The 14,779-nt window shown below is 42.8% G+C and overlaps 1 protein-coding gene across 1 annotated transcript in view; it reads right to left on the bottom strand.

The window, feature by feature from the left end:
* Positions 1 to 1,824: 1,824 nt before the first annotated feature.
* The window catches only part of LOC308308501 (RAC-gamma serine/threonine-protein kinase-like), a gene marked incomplete at both ends in the record, with an annotated part of 30,277 nt that continues 17,322 nt past the window's right edge, over positions 1,825 to 14,779 (bottom strand). Inside the window, 4 exons of the mRNA XM_080753914.1 lie at positions 1,825 to 1,907; positions 7,145 to 7,247; positions 8,182 to 8,269; positions 12,395 to 12,609. Coding sequence (XP_080610040.1) covers positions 1,825 to 1,907; positions 7,145 to 7,247; positions 8,182 to 8,269; positions 12,395 to 12,609 — 489 coding nt within the window. The remainder of the gene's footprint in view (positions 1,908 to 7,144; positions 7,248 to 8,181; positions 8,270 to 12,394; positions 12,610 to 14,779) is intronic.

The raw sequence follows: 14,779 nt of genomic DNA on the forward strand, positions 1-14,779 counted from the left end.
TTTGCCATACACATTTTGGAACAAAATGCCTCAAATCATGCATGCAGCGTCAGATTGCCGTGAAAAGCTGAAGAGGGGGTCCTTGAGGGGTTTCCCGGGGTCCAATGCTGGTGTGGTTCGAGGTACAGCATTTTGGCCAACATTAGTTGTTTTTAAACGTTTCTACAAAAAAGTTATCTCGTGGTGTGTCCCTGGCACAATTGCACAATGACTATTCAAAAGTGGTCCGTGGCCAAATATGTATCAGTTTGGGGGTGCTTGACATGAATCTCACAACAGTATGACACGTCAATGAACACAGAAAACACATTGTTGTCACAAGACCAACAATAACCAGTAACTCTCACCACCATAATTTGAACGCCATTACTCTCTTTATTGAAACAGTACGGCGCAGAGTTTTACGGCACATCCGCGCATACTTTTCGTAATTACGTTATCTCCAACATGACTTGAAGGCAGGATTATTCTCAGCTAAGAATGACCCCCAACCTGCCAAAAAACTACCGACCCCCTGTCGGTATGATGCCAAACATCTGCACATATAAGGCAACTTATTTTTTTCTTATAAAAAAAAGCAACCAAGAACTATTGTCAATGTCATATTCATAAGGATTACATGCTATAATTGTATCTGGATGGAGTCAATAAAATACAGATTCAATCAATCACACTTGTATATCAACACATTGCAATTTAAGGACTTTTTAATACCTCTGAAATGACAAATTGAGCATTGGCGATATTGTCAAATATGAAGGCAGAAATTGTGAAAATAGCCGAGCTACAAGCTCACAGAATCTGCTATTTTAGAATGTAGAATATAGAATCTGCTATTTTCACAATAGAACCGTGGTATACAAATGTAATGCCTGGGTTGACAACCTAAAACTGACAGAGAAAGAAATAAATAACAAAAACATTGCCTTCTGCAGTAAAATAGTGCTGAAAATGTAGGACGCTTTTTTCCCCCTTTTTAGTGTGGGGAGATCGAGTCCATCCCACCGTGCAAAACATCTTTTAAAGTCCCTTGAAAGTCGTCTCCAAGTCTGCGTGGCAGCAGAGAAGGGGAAAAAGATGGGAGACTTTCTTTTTTTCTAAAACGGCTACGCATTTTCTTCAAAATGGCCACAAATGAAGGCAATACTGGAAACAGGTATTTTGGTGAACATTAGTTGTTTTTAAATGTCTTTACAAATAAAACTGACTTGAAAACAGTTCTCTTGTGGTGTCCCTGGCACAAAAACTATTCAAAAAACATTGCCTTCTGCAGTAAATAACACTGAAAATGTAGGAGACTTTTATTTTGTGTGGGGAGACAGGGTTGAGTCCATCCCACTGTGCAAAACCTCTTTTAAAGTCCCTAGAAAGACTTCTCCACGTCTGCCTGGCAGCAGAGAAGGGGAAAAAGAGGGGAGTCTTCTTTTTCCTAAAACGGCTATGTGTTTTCCTAAAAATGGCCACGAATGGGGCAATACTGCAAACAGGTATTTTGGTCAACGATAGTTGTTTTTAAACGTCTTTACAAATAAAATTGACTTGACAAAAAGTTCTCTTGTGGTGTCCCTGGCACAAAAACTATACAAAAACATTGCCTTCTGCAGTAAATAACACTGAAAATGTAGGAGACTTTTTTTTGTGTGTGGGGAGACCGGGTTGAGTCCATCCCACTGTGCAAAACCTCTTTTAAAGTCCCTAGAAAGACTTCTCCACGTCTGCCTGGCAGCAGAGAAGGAGATTCCTAAAATGGCTTCACGTTTTCCTCAAAATGGCCACGAATGAAGGCAATACTGTCTGGCTGTCCGGCTGGGTGGGAGCGCTCACTTAGGCCCAGCTGGCCGAGTACGAGAAATGTGGGAAATGGGGCCTTCGCTCGCTGTCGGCCGCGTCCGTCCCCTCTTCATCAACTGAGGAGGAAGAAAGACGGAGTGGTATTAGTGTTAATCACTTTAAAAACAAGCTTTGTTGTACCTAAAATAGTTAAAATAGCAGATCTACAAACTCGCAACACAATGTGACGCTAGGGTTCATGTGGATAAAACAAGACACAGAGGCAATCTGCGCACGCAAGATTGTGAAATCAAGAACTCATATGATGTGAGAGGACAGTAGTGGCGTTTCCATTTTTTTTGCACATTAAGGCTTTTGCGCATAAATCTTTTAATGGAAACACCTCAAATTTCAAGAAAATAAATACTTTAATTTTTCGCAAAAACATTTTGTGCTCGGAGGAGGTGGATTTTGGGGCTTCAGCAAAAAAAAAAATGCTCAAAAGGAGAATCGGAACACTTAGCACATGAGGTTGGAATGGATTGAGCAGACCAAAAATACCCTAATTACACACCTCATACGTTCATATTGATCCCAGGCCCTTGGGATACCCCCAACTTTGATTGGCTCCCCAAAGTACAGTATGTCAAGGGAGTTGTGTTTGACAAAGTTCAGATGTGATAGTAGACACCTTTATGAACACATTTGTGAAGAAAGCTACTGATTTAGATTTAGTTCCCAGATTGATGTAGCAATCGGCTAACTTTCCCTCACTACTAGCAGTACTGTAGTAACACTCAATGACCATACATGAAGCTAGTTGGCTAGAAAAGTGTTTTACTGATTAGGTAGGTGCATGGGTCAACCTATATTATTGTTTTTCTAGATTGATATTCCTATGCATTTGTTATATTGTTGTTGATGTACTGACACATTACCTTGCTTATTATAGTGATGTATTACCTGCATATTGTAAGTCTCTTTGGATTAGAACGGGTACACATTATTGTGTATCATTATTTTATGCTTTAACTATTGAAAAATAGCAGATATACAAGCTCACAGCACGGCACCGAGTGCCGCGCTGCAAGCTTGTAGAATGTAGATCTGCTATTTTTGAAGAATTTTGACCCGATTCTATAAGCGTCTTTTGAATCCTTCTAAGGTTTTTTGAAAAACCTAGGTTTCTATGTCAGCAATCTGTCCGGCCATCGTCAAAGAAAAGGTCCTTTTCACTTAACTGGAGCTCAGTTAGTCTGTTCTTGAGAGACTACTATGTCATTGGTTCTCAAACCTTTTCATGTGAAGGACCCACCCAAAATGATATTTATTTGGCCACGGACCCCCATCTCAAAATATCTAGGGACCACCACCAGAGGCAAAATCTGAGTTACAAATGTTCGCTTTAAAAATACATATATTCAAAGATTTGCACACATTTTCACGACTTTTTCAAAAATAGCAGATCTACAAGCTTGTAGATCTGCTATTTTTCTAGGGGACTTCCCATTGGTCCGAAGGTTCTCAATTCCGAAGGTCCATTGGTCCGAAGGTTCTCAATTCCGAAGGTTCTATATTCCGAAAATGGGCTCTTTACTCCGAAAACTGAATCCCATTGTTCCGAAGGTTCTCAATTCCGAAATCACCGGGGTTTCATTGGGCCAACGATGTCAAAGGGCGCTCTCCATGGTGCCCAAATGAGCAAGAAAAAAACAAACAAACAAAAAAAAAAGAACCTTGGCAGTCAGTCGCGCAATGACTGAAAGCGATTTACCCTGTTTTAATCCATCCGATCTGATCGTGGGTATTATGCCTTCGCCTCTGTTGCGCGGCACGCCTCGATCAGCCGATGCGCAAAATAAAAGAAAAAAGATCTATAAGTGGTCGACTCTCCTTAGCCCATAATGACCGTTATTGTGGCGATATCGCCAACATTCCCACTGCATGGGCACGACTCTATGCATATATAGCTGTATAGACATGACAAGGTTCATAAGTTGACGCATTTGGAGCTGAATTATCAGTTAATAGGCCTATGCAACTATTTGTTTAAAAAAATTACACAATGTGACATAGTTCTCATACGCTTTACCAATGTATGTTTTCTCATGCCCAAATAAAGCTCCTTTGAATACCCCCTTCTGTTTGACGTTTCTTTAAGCGTGGCTGTGGTTCGCTATTAAAGGCTTAAACTAAAGGCTTCGGGTTTCATGCAAACTCCAAATAATGTAATGGCCCATTGACCACGCATGTGTCCTTGCTATGATTTTAAATAAAACACGTTTCTACTTTACACTGAGCTACCTTGTATCCTTTAAAAGATCTTCTTATTATTTCACTCTTTTGAAACGCACAGCACCGTAAATTAACTTGCAACCTTTGTCCTGTAACTAGCAGCGCTTTTTCATCTTATCACATAACGTAGTCTTACCATCCGATGAGGCTGAAGTGGCCTATGGATGAAATCTAGGCCTATAGTGTCTCCATATTAGCCAGTAAAGGTGAGTGAGCAGTTGTTCAGTATAAGGGTTTATTATGATATCATTATATATTCAATAATATATATTTATTAGCCCCTGGTTGCGAGGTTGAATCTCATAATGTAACCTCTTATTTATACGTGCCCATTTATGGCGGCATTCACACGGGCACGTTTTATTGCGATTAAAACGAATCCTCTAACGTATTGTCGGAAAATACACAACGTTTGGACATGTGTGAAGACACATCCGTTGGCTATCTCAAATACAGGCAATATATAGAGCCATGTGCGGGTTAAATCCATAGTTATTTATAAAAGGTTGAATCCCCCTCCAGACCGTCCGCTCTCATTAGATTTCTGACCATTCTGGCCGCCTCCTCCCCTCATTGATTTCATTTCTGATCACCGCTCCCTCGATCGCACATACATAGTGTATTATTTGTGAGGAGTTGCTCACAGTTAGATGAAAGGAAAGTGCCACTGGAGTCACTTGTATATCATATATAGGCTCTCTCTCTCTCTCTTGCTCTGTGCCAAATCATGTCCAAATGGAGACGCTTTACGCGGAGCGGAGCGCAGAGAGGGAGCCAGCAGAGAGAGAGAGAGAGAGAGAGAGAGAGAGAGAGAGAGAGAGAGAGAGAGAGAGAGAGAGAGAGAGAAACACTTTGACGTTGTCGTAGATATTCATATCTTGCTAAAGTAGGCCTATTTGCTGTCTGGTTAATTGCTGATAGATTTTGCGAGTTCCGCCGCCGCATGGTTTTATTTTTTGATCGCCCGTTTATACGACCTCACTCCTGCGGTTACATTGTGAGTTGAACTTGAAGAATTAATAAACACAGGGAGATGGGGGAGGCATTATTATGCAGCTTGGATACATACATGTCCCGTGGACAGACGTGGACTCAGTGATTCCTTGTTTCGGATGACAATGTGTGTGAGTGCAAACGTATCAATTAAATATGCAAGAATGTGGCAACTTCACCACCTCCCATTCGCACGACTAAACTGAATTATATTTTGAGAATGTGGCCAGTCTAACGCGCAGCGGATCCATCGCATGAGAGACTTGCTTGCCAAAATAAGCTGATCTACAAGTTGTCAAGGCAGTGCGTACATGACCCGTTGTTGAGGAGTGATGACATGATATAGGTCACGTGAGACTTGTTGCGCCTTCTGCGAAAGATTTGTATGGTATTTCTCTCTGCTCAAGTCACAGGGCCTAACGCCTAATGCAAGGATGTCAAAATACGACTAGTTTTTATCTATGCGTGCATGTTTCCAACATGCACAGGCTACTATTATAATCTATATGCTGCAGATTTAGTCCACAAATCCGCCTAACAAGAAACGGATGTGCATATCCTATAGGCCTACATATTTTATTAACATTTCACACGTTTTTTCTGTGTATGAGGGAGCTTTCCAAATTCTGTGCCCAAGCTGGCAGCGAGGCGTCCCCTGAAGATGCTATTCATAATATAGACATTATATTATATAGGCCTATTCTATATCCTGATCTATAAAACGTATAATAAAACATTTGGTTAATAATAGGTTTGACAAAGTACGTTGTCACTTTATATAACCATGATTATTCAATCTGCTGCATATAGATTATAATAGTGGCCTGAGTGCGCGATGGATCCACTGTGCGTTATAAATGGGCACGTATAAATAAGAGGTTAAATTATGAGATTCAACCAACCAGGGGCTAATAAATATAGGCTATATTATTGAATATATAAATGATTTCATATAAACTCTTATACTGAACAATTGCTCACTCACCTTTACTGGCTAATATGGAGACACTATAGGCCTAGATTTCATCCATAGGCCACTTCAGTAAGACGTTATGTGATAAGATGAAAAAGCGCTGCTAGTATAATACAGGACAAAGGTTCCAAGTTAATTTACGGTGCTGTGCGTTTCAAAAGAGTGAAATAATAAGAAGGAGATCTTTTAAAGGATACAAGGTAGCTCAGTGTAAAGTAAAAACGTGTTTTATTTAAAATCATAGCAAGGACACTGTGCGTGGTCAATGGGCCATTACATTATTTGGAGTTTGCATGAAACCCGAAGCCTTTAAGCCTTTAATAGCGAACCACAGCCACGCTTAAAGAAACGTCAAACAGAAGGGGGTATTCAAAGGAGCTTTATTGGGTATGAGAAAACATACTTTACATTGGCAAAGCAATTGTCAAAATAAAATGAAACCCTTAGAAAATGGGCATTGTGTCATTTTTTAAACAAATAGCTGCATATTAACTGATAATTCAGCTCCAAATGCGTCAACTTATGAACCTTGCCATGTCTATTGTATATGCATAGAGAGTCGTGCCCAGTGGGAATGTTGGCGATATCACCACAATAGCGGTCATTAGGGCTAAGGAGAGTCGAGTCGACCACTTTACAGATATGTTTTCTTTTATTTTGCGCATCGGCTGATCGAGGCGTGCCGCGCAACAGAGGCGAAGGCGCAATACCCACGATCGGATCGGATGGATTAAAACAGGGTAAAGCGCCTTCAGTCATTGTGACTGCCGAGGTTCTTTTTTTGTGTGCTCATTTCGGCGGCACCGGCACCATGGGAGAGCGCCGATTGACATCGCTGGCCCAATGAAACCCTGGTGATTTCGGAACAAAGAACCTTCGGAGCAATGGAATTCAATGTTCGGACCAATGGGCTGTCGGAACAACGAACCCTGGGCCCACGGAGCCCATTTTCGGAATATAGAACCTTCGGAATTTAGAACCGTCGGACCAATGCCATAGCACCATTTTTCTATAGCTAAATCATTCAATAATTCTAGGCCAAAAGCGTCTGCTAAATGCCTTAACTGTAAACTGTAAACTGTTGATTGGGAAACTGTGCCAAACGGCACTCACATTTCTCTGGAGGAGTGATGGTGACGCTCTGAGCCGTGAACTCCTCTTCAAAGTAGCGCGTGTCCGTCTCTGAGGAGACCTGAGGCAGGAAGGGCGGGACCAGCTGGGGAGGGTCAAAGATTACTATGACAACCGGCACATCATGTCCGCGTTAGGGCATTCACCAAATATTCGAATATTCAAATATCTAAGTCACTATCCGACGTTGTTCACCGTAAGTCGAATATTCGCTTATTTGTATTTTTTTATTGTTTTCTCTTTAAAAAATATATAGTTTATAAAGTGTGGCTAGATAGGAAGTCATAAGAATGAGTTGTCAATGCCCCTGGTGGATGAATTTGTTAATGCTCTATACCAGGGCTTCTCAAACCTTTTTAGGCCGTGACCCCCAAAATAAACATATTTCAACTGGGGACCAAGTTCAAATATTGGAATTGTAGGTAATGGTATTACATTTAATGTGACTCAGTTCTGCAGATAAATATATGAAAATAGCTCACAACGCCTCGCGTTGTTGTGAGCATGTAGATCGGCTATTTTCACAATATTCCCCTCTTGCTTACTTAATATTTGACAGTTTGAATACTTTGAGGTCAAATAATTCGACCCCTAAACTGGCCAGATGGCCAAGACATGGCCCATATCTGTGTGGCTGGTTGGTTCAGATAGGGATCTCTGTTGTGAATTGTGATGTCATGGGAACCACTCTAACAGAATCCCTTTTATGCCCACATATGGAGATCCCTGGTGTCATCAATATTAAGCCCATATCTAACAGGACTTCATATGGGAATGCCCATATATGGAGGAAGACAGCCCATATCCGTGTAGCTGGTTCGGACAGGGATCTCCATGTATGGGCATAAAAAGGATGTACCAGTACATTGATCTCCAAATATGGGTACCAGGGGTCTCCAGACTCCATATATGGGTAATTGGTCCGATATACGTCACTGGCCAGATTGGCGGGCGAGGCATGTCACCCTGAGAAGTCTTACTAGTAGAACACCACGTGTAGCGACCATATATGGACATACCTTCTTGTCGTAGACGTCCTGCCAGTCAACGCTGGCGAAGTAACTGTGACGCATGATCTCCTTGGCGTCGTCCGGACCTCCACCCAGCCTGACGGTGGAAACCAAACATCACACACAGATCTTTAACTCATTTAGAACGGGTACACATTATTGTGTATAATTATTTTATGCTTTAACTATTGAAAAATAGCAGATATACAATCTCGCAGCGCGGCACTGAGTGCCGCGAGCCTGTAGATCTGCTATTTTTTTAAAGTCGTGCAAATCTTTGAACATATGTATTTTCAAAGTGAACGTTTGTAACTCAAACTTTTCTTTTTTTATATATTTTTTATCCCACAATTTTGCAACCCATTTTCACCCAGTGCCAATTGCCTATGTAATCCTGGCCTATGTAATCTCCCTCTGCCGCGCCTGGGGAGACAACGGACTGACCTCATGCTTCCTTCAATGCATGAGTAGTCCAAGTTGTTTCTTTTCACCTGACAGGGGGGATTTCCCCGGGATGGACGTAGCGCGTGGAAGGAACACGTTATTCCAACCAGTTCCTTTCCCCTCCATCAAGTGCCCCGGCTGGCCAGGGGGAGGCATTATTGAGACCAGGATTACTGCATGTTTTTGTGAGGGTATCAACCCTAGGAGACACGGGGAGAACATGCTAACTCCACACAGAAAGGCCCTATCGCCGACCCCACCTAGAGTGTGGGCGCTGATGACGCGGAGGAGAAACACGCCCCCAGCACCCACAGCGTCCCCCGGCGGGAATCGAACCCAGGACCTTCTAGCTGTGAGGCGAAGCGCTAACCACTGCGCCACCTTGCCCCCTAACTCAAACTTTTCTTCTCAAGAACAGACTAACTGAGCTTCAGTTAAGTGAAAAGGACCTTTTATTTGACGATGGCTGGCCAGATTGCTGACATAGAAACATAGGTTTTTCAAAAAATCTTAGAAAGATTCAAAAGACACTTAGAACCGGGTCAAAATTCGAATTTTCACGATTTTTCAAAAATAGCAGATCTACAAGCTCGCAGCGCGGCACTCGGTGCCGCGATGTGAGCTTGTTGTATATCTGCTATTTTTCAAAAGTTAAAGCATAAAATAATAATACACAATACTGTGTACCCGTTTTAATGATGGAAACCAAACATCACGCACGGATCTTTCATGTCGAAGAATATGGTCACTGTCTGGCCAAAACCTCTTTACTCAATATTTGAGGTATTAGATTTTTTTCACATGCTACTTAAAGCATATTCATTTTGGTGTGTTTTATCCTGTATAGTTAATTTAATGGGACACCAACTTTCATCAGCTGTAACGGCTTCTCCTAGGGAAACTGAATTTCAGTCTTTGTGGGATGTGTTACTAGACACCTTTACAAACACATTGGTGAAGAAATGTTTTGGTAAGGAATTTATTCCAGGACTTTTTAAGATATCCCCCGACTATCAGGCGCTGTAGCCTCCTTTCATACTTTTTATTCCCATCTATTGTTGGAACTGAGACAAAATTAAGGTCCATCTCACGGTGGGTGATTTACTCCCAGCCGGATGCTCTAAAGGCCTGTCCATACTTTGACTGAAACCGCCGTTTTCGGTCAAAAGGTCCTTTTCAACTATAAAATGTAATTCCTCGAAAGTTCTGTAATGCTTTTTCTCCGAACAATAGTTCTGAAATTTGCACTACGAGATGTTGTCACTCGCCGAAATCAGGTTCGGTGAAACGGCAAACGTGATTGGTCGGTTGGATCCCCCCCCAGCTACTGTACATTGGAAAGGCTGGTGACGCGAGGCTACTGTACACTTTAGCTTTTATTTTTGCTTTGCGACCCGCAAAAACTACTATACTGTGTGTCGGTACATGCTCAATGAGCGGCGCGACACGACGCAGAATGACGAGAAGGTCGTCAAAACGACTGGCAGACATTCTCATTATTTCAAAATGTTTCTCCTCGTCCATGCCCCTCTCATCCCCTGTACGAGTCACAGGCCATGCCCGTATTAGCGGGCGGACATACCACCGACGGCTAGATGTGCTCGCCTCGTCCTCAGCCGCACATAGCAGGGCAAAATCCTCCTCCTCCTCTGCCTCCGCTAACATTTCCTCCTCGTCTTCCTCCTCCTCCATAACCTCCACAATACGTGCCACCGCTTCCAACTTCCAACGTGCCAACCCTCCGAACAGGAGCGAAGTATGAACATCCGACGCTTTTTTTTCGGAAAAGATAAAAAATAAAAAAGTTTATTTTTCAACCGAAAAGTTCGGTTCTGTCGAAGTATGGAGATGCCTTTACTGTAGAGTTTGTGGAAAGCGTTTACTGTTTTTGATCAACCCATTTAGGGCCTAGAATTATTGAATGCTTTAACCAGTGAAAAATAGCAGATATACAAGCTCACAGCGCGGCACTCAGTTTGTAGATCTGCTATTTTTGGAAAATCGTGAAAATTATAATTTTGACCCGATTCTATAAGTGTCTTTTGAATCCAAGATCTTTTTGAAAAACCCTATGTTTCTATGTCAGCAATCTGGCCAGCCATCGTCAAAGAAAAGGTCCTTTTCACTTAACTGGAGCTCAGTTAGTCTGTTCTTGAGAGACTACCATGTCAGTGGTTCTCAAACCTTTTCATGTGAAGGACCCCCAAAATGATATGTATTTGGCCACGGATCCACATCTCAAAATATCTAGTTCCAGGGACCACCCAGAAGCAAAATGTTAGTTACAAACGTTAGCTTTGAAAATACGTATATTCAAAGATTTCCACACATTTTCACGACTTTTCCAAAAACAGCAGATCTACAAGCTTGTATGTCTGCTATTTTTCACTGGTTAAAGCATTCAATAATTCTAGGCCTAATTAAATATCGATCATATGTATCTGATTAAATAATTGTCATTGCTTTGGGTTTATCACATTAACTCCAATGGTCCACAACCCTCACAGTTTCCATACACGCACCACACCGAATAGGACCACAACGGAGACGAGCTCTCAAGCTTTCTTATGTCAGTCCTTTCGACAGTTGTGTGCTGTGTTTTGTGCACGCGTATGATCAATGATTGATCATCCGTTAATAAAGATGTCAAATCCAATCAAATACCTGTCGTTTGACTGTTGTCATGCTGAGTTCAAACCCGAACGCAGCATAACCTGATTTCTTTGTTTGTTTCTTTGTGTCGCACACCAAAAATAGCCGATTTACAAGCTGTGTGTGTGTGTGTGTGTGCGTGTGCTAGGGTATTCACGAATAGTGATTTTTAGTATTCGAATTATTCAACCTCAAAGTATTCGAATAGTCGAATATTCAACAGGACTGGCCAAACTGTCAAATATTAAGTAAGCAAGAGGCGAACATTGTGAAAATAGCCGATCTACATGCTCGTTGTGAGCATGTAGATCGGCTATTTTCACAATATTTATCTGCGGAACCGAGTCACATTAAATGTAATACCTACAATTCCAAGTGCTTGTCAGGGTGGGGGTCCCCAGTTCAAATTATGTTTAGTTTGGGGGTCACAACCTAAAAAGGTTTGAGAAGCCCTGGTATAGAGCATTAACAAATTCATCCACCAGGGGCATTGACAACTCATTCTTATGACTTCCTAACTAGCCAAGTTTTATAAACTATATCTTTTTTAAAGAGAAAAGAATTAAAAAGAAAAAGAAACAAATATTCAACTTCGGTGAACAACGTTGAATAGTGACTGTAATATTCGAATATTCAAATATTTGGTGAATACCCTAGTGCAGGGGTCTTCAACGTTTTCAGGCCAGGGACCCCTTAGTTGAGAGAGAGATGAAGCAGGGACCCCCACAACCTGTTCATAGACTACATATAGTTTCATTGTTTGACAGCACAATCATCAGTGTATTTTGGATTCATGTCAATGTGTGTTTTCAGATATTTAACCACTTGAACCGTCAATACTTAATAAACTTGAACTTTCACTCTGTACTTATTCTGCTCTTTTCCCCCTCTACACCAAAGCTCTTTGCCAAAAAATATATTTCTGGCTAAAGTTCTCAGAATATGAACACTAGGGTTCAAGTGGTTAATATAAAAAAGGAGAAAAAAAAACTTTCTATCACTAAAAATTTTGGAGGACCCCCTGTAGTAACTCCGAGGACCCCCTAGGGGTCCCGGACCCCCTGTTGAAGACCCCTGCCCTAGTGTGTGTGTGTGCGTGCGTGTGTGCGCGTGCGTGTCCTCGTACCGCTTGGTGGGGTCCTTGACGAGCAGACCAGACAGCAGGGACCGGGCTTCGGACGACAGCCTCAGAGGGAACTGGACCTCCTCCACCAGGATCAGCTCAAACATCTTCTGGTGGTCCAGGCTATAGAAGGGCAGGCGGCCGCACATCATCTCGTAGGAGACCACGCCCAGACCCCACCAGTCCACCGCACGGCCGTAGTCGCTGTCCTCCAGGACCTGTGCGCAGGGGGGGAGGGGGGGGGGAGGGAGGGACCGCCACTGTCATTCAGGTGACTTGCAGGATGTGTGGGATTAGGGCTGTCACAATTATTACATAATCGTCTAATCGTTATTATTTGACATGATCTCAATTATTTTGCCATAATCGTCATAATCGTGAATGTTGAAAAATGTCAGAAATAGTGGAAATAGCAGATCTACAAGCTCACAACGCGTCGCATCGCGATGCGTTGTGAGCTTGTAGATCGGCTATTTCCACTATCAAAGTTATTTTTTAAGTAGTAAGTTGTCAAATATGTCAGTAATTTCTTTGTTTATTTTATGTGCCATATCTACCATGTACAACTTCAAAGCCTAAAAGCCAAACAGAAATGTAATTATCAACGACAAAAACACAATTAAATTGTTAATTGCCAATTATTTGAGTGACAAGTACCGTATTTTCCGGACTATAAGGCGCACTTAAAAGCCTTTAATTTTCTCAAAAAACTACAGTGCGCCTTATAGTCCAGTGCGCCTTATATATGGATCATTCATTGACATTGACATTCCCTTTAGCACAGCTCCATCTGTTTGATGCATAACGCAACGGTAGCGTCTATCATGTGCGCCTTATAGTCAGGTGCGCCTTATATATGAAAACAGTTTGAAAATAGACCATTCATTGACAGTGCGCCTTATAGTCAGGTGCGCCTTATAGTCCAGAAAATACTGTAATCGTCATGTAAAATGTCATATCGTGACAGCCCTAGGAGGGAGGACCACCACTGTCATTCAAGTGACTTGCAGGATGTGTGGGACGTTTAGAAAACGTTTGCCTTCGAGATAAAAGCTTATGAGCTTTATGACAAGACAGAAGCAACGTGGGAAAAGGATTACGGCTTCGGTGCTATTTCACATTGCAAAGGCGTGCAGGAGTGGGTGCCTCAATGTTAAATTGGATGAAATAATTTCTGTGCGTGGTTCTATAGACCATTTTTTGTTTACAAACATTGAGACTAAATGCACAATGCGAATGTAATCAATTCCCAACAGATCCCCAAACCTGTTGTTTTTGTGGAGCGCTGCTTTCAGTTTATTCAAGCTCCTCGTGTGTTGGCTAGTAAGGTGCACCCATGGGTGCGCCGCCCATAACGAGACATATATACGGTACTTCATTGCGCAACGGTATTGTGCGTCGAGAGTAGCTGATATATAAGCTCACATGGCGTCACCAATGCAAACGTTCTGAGCTTGGAGGTCTGCGCGTGACACCGTCGCAGGACAGAACATACATCAGTAAGACTCCCTAATCGGGAGATAAGCGACCGTAGGTGGCTTATCTCCACAAATAGGGCAAAAATATGTTTTTCCCAAATCTTCCTCATCCATGTTGATGACATGAGTGTAGACATGCTGTGTAGTGATATTCGTGATTTTAGGGCAAAAACTGTAGGAGCAGTGTCCAAAAATGTGTTGTAAAAATCGGCCTGAAGGTGGCGCTAGAATAGGGCCATGTGAGAAATGAGGGGTGGGGTCTCCGCGTTGCCTTGGCGGACGAATAGGTACCGGCCCCGGCTCTCCCGGACGCTCCTAGCCCGAGTTACAGCATTTTATGTGCGCTGCAGTGGCAGGGGGTCCTCCACTGGGGGCGCCACCACTTTTGCATACGTTCTGGAGCACCAGGAGTCGGTGGTCCCCGGGAATTCCCCACGAGCAGCCCCGTTGGGGTGGTCATTTGGGCATTTTTGCACATTTGGTCATTTTTTACATCTGGGGGTCCCCCAGGGACCTGGGGGTCCCTGGGGCTCCGGGGGTCCTTGGAGGTTGTAGTTTGGCAGGCAAGGAGTGTGTGTGTAAAATGTGGCATGTATCGGGTCAACGGGTGCGGAGATATAAGCAGGGAAAAAGTGTGACGTGTGAGCACATTTGGTCATTTTTTTCATCTGGGGGTCCTTGGAGGTTGTAGTTTGGCAGTCAAGGAGTGTGTGTGCAAAATTTGGCATGGATGGGGGCAACGGTTGTGGAGATATGAGCAGGGCAAAAGTGTGACGGACTCACTCACTCACTGACAGACAGACAGACAGACAGACAGACAGACAGCCCGTGGAGGTTTTGGTAGTAAATGCGACCTACGGTCGCAATTAGGCTTCATGGACTGCAGCTGAGCGAGCAGTAGACGCTCTGG

The sequence above is a fragment of the Nannobrachium achirus genome, assembly GCF_963921795.1.
Source record: "Nannobrachium achirus genome assembly, chromosome: 23".
NCBI classification, from domain to species: domain Eukaryota; kingdom Metazoa; phylum Chordata; class Actinopteri; order Myctophiformes; family Myctophidae; genus Nannobrachium; species Nannobrachium achirus.